The sequence below is a fragment of the Emys orbicularis genome, chromosome 19 (genome assembly GCF_028017835.1).
Source record: "Emys orbicularis isolate rEmyOrb1 chromosome 19, rEmyOrb1.hap1, whole genome shotgun sequence".
Classification (NCBI taxonomy): domain Eukaryota; kingdom Metazoa; phylum Chordata; order Testudines; family Emydidae; genus Emys; species Emys orbicularis.
Window position 1 is genome coordinate 18,470,166 of NC_088701.1, and position 9,169 is coordinate 18,479,334.

The 9,169-nt window shown below is 61.4% G+C and overlaps 1 protein-coding gene across 1 annotated transcript; it reads left to right on the top strand.

The window, feature by feature from the left end:
• The first annotated feature begins 212 nt into the window (after positions 1 to 212).
• LOC135891734 (pleckstrin homology domain-containing family A member 3-like) lies at positions 213 to 6,653 on the top strand. Its single transcript, XM_065419373.1, has 8 exons — positions 213 to 252; positions 2,056 to 2,172; positions 2,992 to 3,147; positions 4,055 to 4,191; positions 4,808 to 4,978; positions 5,389 to 5,432; positions 5,802 to 5,953; positions 6,592 to 6,653. The coding sequence occupies exons 1-8, from the start codon at positions 213 to 215 to the stop codon at positions 6,651 to 6,653; spliced, it is 879 nt and encodes a 292-aa protein (XP_065275445.1).
• The last annotated feature ends 2,516 nt before the right edge of the window (positions 6,654 to 9,169 follow it).

Sequence of the window (9,169 nt, forward strand, 5' to 3'; positions counted from 1 at the left end):
GGTCTGCTGATGTCATTGGTGACACTCCTACAGTTTCCGCCCACCCGTGCACTATCTTCCATGGTGATTGGCTGGCCTTTCCCATGTCCCGCCCCAGTGTCCAATCCGCTCTTTTTATTGGACAAAAGCGCTATCGCCCCGCCCTCCTCGGCCCGTGATTGGCTGGTCGCCTCGGTGTTGTCAATGGGTGGCTCACATTTACTATCCTGGCGATGGAGGGAGCGTTATTGAAATGGACCAACTACCTCTCGGGTAACGGCCGGGGGCGGGGAGGCGGGTCTGGGATTCCCCTGGCCTGGGGCCCCGAACCGGGCCAGGTCCGTGTGACCCCCCCCACCCCCCCGAACCGGGCCAGGTCCGGGTGACCCTCCCCGCCCCCCCCTCCGCGAACCGGGCCAGGTCCGGGTGACCCCCCCACCCTCCTGAACCGGGCCAGGTCTATGTTACCCCCCCACACACACACGTGAACCAGGCCAGGTTTGTGTGACCCTCTCCCCCGCCCCTGAACCGGGCCTGGTCTGTGTGACCCTCCCCCCACTGAACTGAGCTAGGTCTCTGTGACTCTCCCCCCACCCCTGGGAACTGGGCCAGGGCCCTGTGTTCCTCCCCTCCCCCCGTACCTGGCGCCTGTGTCCCTCCCTCCCCCCCAACCGGGCCAGGTGTCTGTGCCCCTCCCCCCCAACCGGGCTGGATCTCTGTGCCCTCCTCCCCTGACCTGGGCCTGCTCCTCCCAAACCGGGGGCAGGTCCATGTCCTTCTCCCCAAACCAGGACAGGTCTGTGACCCCTCCGTCCCTGAAGTGGGTTCACCGCCCCTGAACCAGGTTCACAGGACTGGGACCTGGACCCACCCCCCCATGCCAGGCTTATGACTTCCTTCAAAGAGGGGCTGCCTCCCTCCCTTTGAACGGGGCCAGGTCTATGCCCCCCTTGCATGTTTCCGGATGGGATGGAAGGACCCCACCATCCCTTCCCCCAGCAGGCTCCAGGGTGGCACCGGCCTCTCCCAGTCCCGAGCTCTAACTTGGCACAAAGGCCAGCTGGCCCATGGGCCGCTCCCTGTTCCGTTCTGAGAGCCAGGTGCCAACTGGGGGCAGGGGCCACCCTGTGCCTGGGGGGTCGTGAGGATGCAGAGTTTGCTTGTAATTCTCCCCCTTACAGGGTAAGTGACATGGGCGGACCCCAAAGGGGGAGGGGTAGCAAATAACCTACTGTCCTCTCCAGCACCCCTGGGCTGTGTCCCCTAGAACCCAGCCATGCGGAGACATCCTGGGATCCCACGGCCAGACTCTCCAGCACCGGGCAGCTGTCGTGGAGCCAGAAACGGGAGAGTCCCGGGTGCTGTGTGTCGGCTGGCAAAGCGCTGGACTAGGTGGCTGACCGATCTGCTCTGGCTAGGCCTGTGTCCCCGTGGGCATCGCTGGGCAGTGGTGGCGGCAGGATAGGACCCGCCGGCTGCTGAGAATCGTCCTCGGTCCTGTCCTGCTGGCCCTAGATGCCTTGCCTAACCCCCACACCTCCTGGGTGTGGTGTTCTGTCTAGTGGCATGGAGAGGGAGAGCGAGATAGCCACTTGGCTTTTAGCTCATGCAGTAGAGGCTGTTAGCTAAGGTTGTAGAGCGAGATAAATAGAGATATATCAGAGGTCCCAGGTTCGATCCTGCGTGCTGACGACTGGGGTCTGTCGGCGTTATGTTTCCACCTCTCTAGCCCCTTTCACTGGAGCATGTCACCCCCGTAATACCCACATACAGACACCGCTGGGGAAGCGACGTGTCGGGGGCACAGACGGGGATAGGACCCAGGAGTCCTGACTCTGAACCTTCTCCTCTCCCACAGCCAGGAATAGAATCGAAGCACGAGACCCCACGCCCTCCCAGGGCTGGAAATAGAACCCAGGAGTCCTGGTTCCATGCTGTAGTCACCAGACAGCCCTGTCCCTTGTGTGGGCAGAGCTGCTGTGTGCCAGGCGGCAGCTGAGGGAGCCGGGCTCCCTGGAGGAGAGAAGCACCTTGGCAGATGTTAGGGGCGTGACTGGCCTTTCCTTTCCCCTGTAGGTTGGCAGCCACGATACTTTGTCCTGGACAGCGGCATCCTGTCCTACTATGACTCTCAGGACGACGTGGGCAAAGGCAGCAAGGGCAGCATCAAGATGGCCGTCTGTGAGATCAAAGGTCGGTGCCCTGCACTCCCCTGCTGGGTGAGAAGCTCGTGCGGGTAGTGGGGGGCGATTGGACCAGGAGGGGCTGGCACGCTGTGCTGTTGACCTGGGATCCTGGCAGGGCAGGTCCAGAGTTTAACGAACACTGGGGGGCCAGATTCTCCAGTGGGCCCTTCCCATCCCTTTCTGCTCTCACCTGCCCCTCCCCCCCCAGACAGACAGACACCCACCCACACACGCATATATCTGGGCTATTTCTGTCCTCCCCAGTCTCTGCCCCCTTAGGATTTGCATGTCGCTTCTACCTCTGAGCACAGTTGTGGTGCCACTGAAGATGCACCTCACACCCCAAGGGAGCTGATCAGTCGTGTGGGAGGTTTCCCTTGGATTCAGTGGGTCCTGAAACCCCTCAGAGCCCCGGCTTGGTCTGCAGCCAGCTGGGGGTTTTACTCGGGGGGGGGGGGACAGGACAGCTCCCCAGTTTAAGAATCACCACCCTGGAGACTATTCCAGGGCTTTGTCCAATCTAGTACTCAAATTCCACAAAAGAGTGTGTGGCTGTTGGAATCAGGCACAGAACCCAGGTGTCCTAGCACGCAGTCTCCTGCTCTGACTGCTAGACCTCACTCTCCTCCCAGAGCTGGGCATAGAACCCAGGAGTCCTGGCTCCCAGTCCCTTGCTCTAACCACTGGACCCCACTCCCACTCTCCTCCTGGAGAAGCCCATGATCCCTAGATTCTGGCTGCAGAGCTGGATCGTGTCATGCAAGGTGAGAACAGACTCTGCTACCCGAGCCCTGGGAACTCGCCCAGCGACTGTTTGTCCCTGCAGTGCACCCCACCGACCCCACGCGCATGGAGCTGGTGATTCCAGGGGAGCAGTATTTCTACCTGAAGGCAGGGGGTGCTGCAGAGAGGCAGAAGTGGCTGGTGGCCCTGGGCAGCTCTAAAGCCTGTTTGGGCGACAGCAGGAGCCAGAAGGACAAAGGTGGGTCCTTCCTGAAGGGAGGGGGTGGGCACCATGCAAGGGAAACGGTGATCTCTGTTGGGGTGTGTCAGATCTGGGCCTGGAATAGCGGGCGGGGGGAGCTGTACAGCAGGAGTAAGGGACAGATCGGGGGGTTGGGGGAGCCCAGGGGTGGGGCAGCAGGAGGCAGAGGGTTGGGACTGAGGGACATCGGCCAAGACTGCAGCAGCAGAGGGGTGTGGAAGGCCTGGCTGCACCCTTCAGTTTTGCGGTGGGGCGGGCAGCAGAGAAGGGCTCAGGTGCGGGCGTTCCCTCCTCCTTAGTAAACAGTCACTCGTCTGTGACTGCAGAGAACTGGAATTTCATGCTTCTGACCTGCTGGGTATGGGGTGGGGGGCCCAGTAGTGGATGGCCTGACCCCAAAACCCCAGCCCACTAGAGGGTGCTGTGATGTTGTGGGGGCTCAGTGAGGGGGCGCACTCTCCCCTTGCAATGAGCACAGACCCCAGAGTGCAGTGCTAGTAGGCACTAGGTTGCAGAGAGTGAGGCTCAGTAGGAGGCGCTCTCCCCTTTGGGTCAATGCTGAGCCCAGTGCCACCACACAGGACAGGTCCACTTATTAACAAGCCCAATGCACGCTGTAAGAACTGGGGCATCAACCGCTGTGTCCTGGCTAAATTCCACCGTGGGTCATTCCATTCTGGCTCCCCTGACAGTTTCTGCTGGATCCTCTGTTTTTCTTCACTTCCTGTCTTAGACTAGTGCAGTGTTACTGCAGGTTGTTAAACAGATGCTACGTTCCACCCCAGAGGTGGCTGCACTTCAGTGGCAGGGGCGAAGCAATCCCTGTATGCCCCATACAGGGCTTGGGGCTTCCAGAGGAGCAGGATAGGAATGAGGCAATATTGATCTTCCCGTCTCCCTCCAGACATGCACCTGAGCAGCGAGTCCCTGGGCCGGAAGCTGTCAGAGCTACGGCTGTACTGCGACGTGCTGACTCAGCAAGTCTTGGACGTCCAGGAGTCCACGCGGCCCCAGGACAACGGCTCCCCGCTTGATATTGAGGTTCAAAGGGAGTGGGGAGGTTAAAGGGGAACTGTTGGGTTTTAGGAGGATCTGGAGGACACAGGTCCTGGCTACCCTCTCCCTCCAGCCGGGGCACAAAGGCTGCCTGATTCCAGCAGCTCAGAGAGGGCTGCGGCACACAGTGTACAGTCAACCAGCGGAACTCCCTGCTGCAGGGCTGTGCTGCGATGTAGCCGGGATCCTCATGGGGTATGAGGCTTCACGGCATAAGCGGATGGGGCAGGGTCCAGGAGTGAAAGTGGATGTGAGCCCCCTGATCTAACCACTAGACCCCACTCTGCGCCCAGAGGCGGGGAAAGAACCCAAGAATCCCGATTCCCACTCCCCTGCTCTATCCACTAGGCATGACTCTCTCCCCAAAGCTCCTTCTCTTCTGAGCAATGCCTTGGCACGCATGTCTGCGATGCCACAGAGCCAGCTAAAAAAGGGGCAGGGAGGCCACTGACTCACTGGGTGGCCAGGGCAAGTCACTGCCCCTCTCTTTGCCTCAGTTTCCCCACCAGTACAGCAGGCTTGGGGAGGCTGGTGCTACAGAAGCGCAAAGGATTGTGGGTGGCTGTTCCTCTCGGTAACCCTCTGTCCTCCCTATTCCCAGAAGATGAACGAAGCCTCCTCCCTGCTCAGAGCCACCTGCAGCCAGTTCATCTCCACGCTGGAGGAGTGCATGAAATTCGCCAACGCCCGCCTGGCACCTGAGCTTTACCAGCCCTCGCCGGCCCCCCTGCCCCAGGACTTCGTGGGCACCAAACTCCCGCACTCCCATAGAGTAAGAGCCTCCCTGGGGCAGGGGGGCAGCATTTGGACTAGCAATGGCATCTGCCTAGGACAGATCAGAAATCCTGCATGCTTCGCTTCTTTGCCAGCCCCAAGTGCGGGGACGGGGCTGTGTGGGTCGGCTGGGAGCTAGCCGGGCTCTGGTCATGGCCTCAGAGAGGGCAGAGCCCGGGCAGCGCCAGGGCAAGCTTCTGAGCAGGGTGTCTGGGGTCAGTTTATCCTTGGCCTCTTTGCTAAGGACGTTGCTATGATCCCAGCGTGGCTCATGCTGGCCCCCCCGGCTATCATCAGATGTGTGCCTGCGCTGGCAGTCTGAGCTGGATCTGAACTACCTCCAGAGCTGCCCGGTGCCCCCAGCTCGCTCGGTTCCATCTGACCCTCTCCCGCTTTCTGGCCTCACAGGTGAGACGCTCCCTCAGCCATACGGGCATCGTGTCCCCCGACAGGTGAGCAGGTTGGCCGTGGGGGAAGGGAGGGGGGCTCCCAGGTGGCGCAGAGGGGCTGTTTCACTCTGTGCTGGGTGAGGATCCTGTGGTCCCTGCGCTCGGCTGGGGGCTGAGACCGAGCAGGATGCGGGCACAGGCAGGCAGCTGGCTTCTGGGTGCCCACGACATGGATCCTGGCTCCCTCCAAGCCAGGCCCTCGCCCTGCATGGTGCCGCCCCGGCTCCCCTAGCTGGAGATGGGGAAGGTCCCCAGCCCCCTGGGTGGGTAGACTGGATGGGAGGGGGGAGCGATCAGCCGGGCTCTCCCTTGGGTGCCCACACTTGGTGCCCATCCCCAAGCCAAGACTCTCACCCCGCCCCCCTCTCGCAGAGGGGCGGAGCCGCCCCCGGTTCCGCCGCAGAAGGGCGCCGTGACGGTGGTGCGCAACCTGGAGGAGATGGTGATGTTCCGCTCGCAGCACTGGAGCCAGCAGGGCCCCGAACCCGATAGCCCTGTCGGCACCATCCTGGAGGAGAGGGAAGGTAGGAGCGGCGGGGCAGCCTCCCCACCACCAGGGGGAGCCGGCACAGTGCAGTGTGGTCACATGGCCAGCTGGGGGCGACTGGCTTCTTGTCCCATTGCAAATGATTACAGGGATTGAAGGACAGCATCAGCCCCTGCCCCCCCCCCCCAGCTCCACCCTGGAGGGCACTCCCCCTCCCTCCCCCCCCCCATGGGCCCTTTGGGGCTGAGGTTCATGGCCCCCATGTGTCACTCCCAAGCTGTGTCTCCTGTGGGCAGGTGTCCGTCTCCATGCTGGGCAGCCAGGGCCCCACTGGTGAGAGGGGAGCAGGGGAAGCAGCTTCTAGTGGATCAAGCACAGGCCTGTGAGCCAGGACTCCTGGGCTCCATTCCCAGCTCTGCAAGACAAGGGGCGAGTCCCTCCCTGTGCCTCAGTTTCCCCCAGGATGGCGACGCTGACAGAGCCTCTGGAGGTGGCAGTGGTGGGTTAGATGAGGCTGTCCTGCGCAGGAAGTAACAGGAGCCGAGTGACTCTCTCTGAGGGTACCTTGCCCATGCCCCCTGCCTGATCCAGCCTGGGGGCTGGAGCCCTGAGCCAGAGCCCCCCAGAGGTCAGAAGCTGCTGCTCTCCCTAATTCCTCCTCCCCTCCCTCGCCAGAGGCACCGCTGCCCACGCAAGAGTCCCCGGTGGAATCGGCTGGCAGTGACAAGCGGAAATGAGCGGCACCAGGATCCAGGCGCTGCCTCCGGCTCACGTTGGGGGCTTGGGAACTTCTCTGTGCTTGGGAGCTGCCAGGGACCAGCAGAGAACAATGGGGCCGTGTTCTCCCCTCAACTCCTCAGGCTGGCCCCCACCTGCTTCCCCCCCCTCGCCCTGCGCTGGTCCCAGCTCCGCAGGGGGGCGGAGCGGTGCCCTTCTGGGAAGGGAGTAGTGTCTAGCAGGTAGAGCAGGGGACTGGGCATCAGCATGCTTGAGTCCTGTGACCCGGGGCAGGTCACCTCCACGCTCTGCGTCCATTTCCCCGTCTGCACGGGGGAGGGTCTGGAAATGGCTTGGATGTGCAGGCGGAAGAGGCCAGAGGGGCGCTGTGGGGTGGTACTGATCAGCGGGTGCCATGGGCGGTGGGAACGCAGGCTCTCCGGGATGAGGGGACAGAGCTCCCATCCTGGGATGGGGCAAAGGGGGCCTCGTCCCAGGAGCAGAAGAGCAACATTCTCCTTGGTGCTGATCTCCCCTGGGCGTCATGCCCTGGCACCTGTGCTGGCCTTATGCCCTGTCCCTAGGTCTGGGGGAGGCGGGGGAAATCTGCTGAGCATGGAACCGGAAAACTGCCCCCTCTCTGCTCCCCAGCCCACGGAGCCCAAACGCCTGCTGCCCCGGCCTCTTGTCCCCTCCCCCTCGCTGTGATGCTGTGCATGATGCCATCAGTGCAGGAGGGCGGGATCCGGGATGTCTGCCATCACCAGCCAACACAGTATTAGAGCCTCAGAGAGCCAGCCAGCGTGCTGGTGCTAATGGCCAAATGCGATCCAGCAGGGTCCCCTGTTATCCGCAGGAGCACAGCCGGTATCCCCGCTATGTGGTGTGTCAGGGGAGAGCTCTCCCGGCCCAGGAAATAGTACTGCCCCCCAAAAATGGGGCTAAGAGGGGATCTTGCTCTTCTACCCCTTGTCCCATCCAGTTGGTGCCCAGTTCGGTGCCATGGTGCATCAAAGCACCTCTTACAGCCAGGCTTCACCCAGCAGGGGGCGCCCTCTTCACTTTCTCGTCACAGCCTCTGGATCCAGCGGGCGGGTGAGAGGAGGCTGGTTCCTATGATCTGTCTGGGCGCCTCCCTCTGGCCAGTTCCCGTCTGCGCCCTGCTGACGGTTCAAGCCAAGGCCAGAAGCGAGAGCCCAGCTGGCTCTCCTGCCGCAGGGGCTGCTGGGAGCAAAGCCTATGTTTTGGGGAAAGTAGAAGCAGAGATGAGGAGAAAGATGGTGCCAGGGGAGGGTTGGCTCCTCCCACCCGGACTTCACCTGAGTCAGGTGACTACACCCAATGCTAAGCTCTTTGGACACTACAGCAAGGACCTGGCCGATTCTAATGGAGCTGCAGAACAGTCCCTGCTCTTGTCCTCTGGCTCTTTGTCCTTTGACACAGGATTTTGTGTCACCAGGTTGGGGCTGTTTTTTTGCCGAGGGAAGGCAGCCGTTTCTGCGGAGAGCTCTGCCAAAGATCAGGCCTTGCAATAAAGACTCTAATTTTGAAATCAGTGGCTCGTCTCCATGTGTCTCTTTCCCCCGTGGGGGCTTTTCCCCAGGGCCTGTGGAAGGAGCAGCTGCACAGTGTGGGAAGGCGGCTCTGGAGTCGCTAAAGCCTGACATTGCTGCAGAACGAAGCTGCTTCATCGGAATCGGCAAGCGAAAGGAAGTGCCTGAATCTTCGTGGCCCCGACCCAAACCGCTGGGTCGTTCACGGCGGCTACTGTTTGTTCTTCCCGTCTTGATCCAGGCATCCTTCCGAGCTCTCCCAGACTCTGGGAGCGGCAGGAGGTTCCTGCAGCTCCCCGGGTGTTTAAGCAAAATACAGACCTTGCTTCAAAGCAGCTGTGAAATTCTCCTGCTGCAGCTCGGCTCTTGGTGTCTTGATCCAACACGGCCTATGTCTCGTTCTTTAGCTCCCGGGTGATCTTGTTTTTGCGGAGAGGGTATTTTAAAGAGAGAGCACGGTGAGTTTGCTGTGTATTTTACCCAAATGCGCAGAGAGGGTTTATTCCCTTGTGGTTTAGAGCAGTCGTTCTCAAACTGGGGCCATCGCTTGTGTAGGGAAAGCCCCTGGTGGGCCGGGCCGGTTTGTTTACCTGCCCCGTCCACGGGTCCGGCCAATCGCGGCTCCCACTGGCCGCGGTTCGCCGCTGCAGGCCAATGGAAGCTGCTGGAAGTGGGGCGGCCCGTACGTCCCTCGGCCCGCGCCGCTTCCAGCAGCTCCCATTGGCCTGGAGCAGTGAACTGCGGCCAGTGGGAGCTGCGATTGGCCGGACCTGTGGACGGGGCAGGTAAACAAACCGGCCCGGCCCACCAGGGGCTTTCCCTACACAAGCGACGGCCCCAGTTTGAGAACCACTGGTTTAGAGAGAGACCAGGACAGAGTAGTAAAGCCATCCCAACTATTCATAATACAGCAGAAAAAATCAAGAGGCGTTTGCGACTGAAGTTCTTTCAGTCAAATGATCAGGCCTGAAATGCCCTTAGAG

Bases quoted from the DNA above. Each gene is read 5' to 3' on its own strand.
- LOC135891734 (XM_065419373.1), top strand. From the start codon at position 213: ATGGAGGGAGCGTTATTGAAATGGACCAACTACCTCTCGG. The intron at 4,192-4,807 runs GTTCAAAGGGAG...CCCTATTCCCAG, and splicing joins GCTCCCCGCTTGATATTGAG to AAGATGAACGAAGCCTCCTC. The intron at 4,979-5,388 runs GTAAGAGCCTCC...CTGGCCTCACAG, and splicing joins AACTCCCGCACTCCCATAGA to GTGAGACGCTCCCTCAGCCA.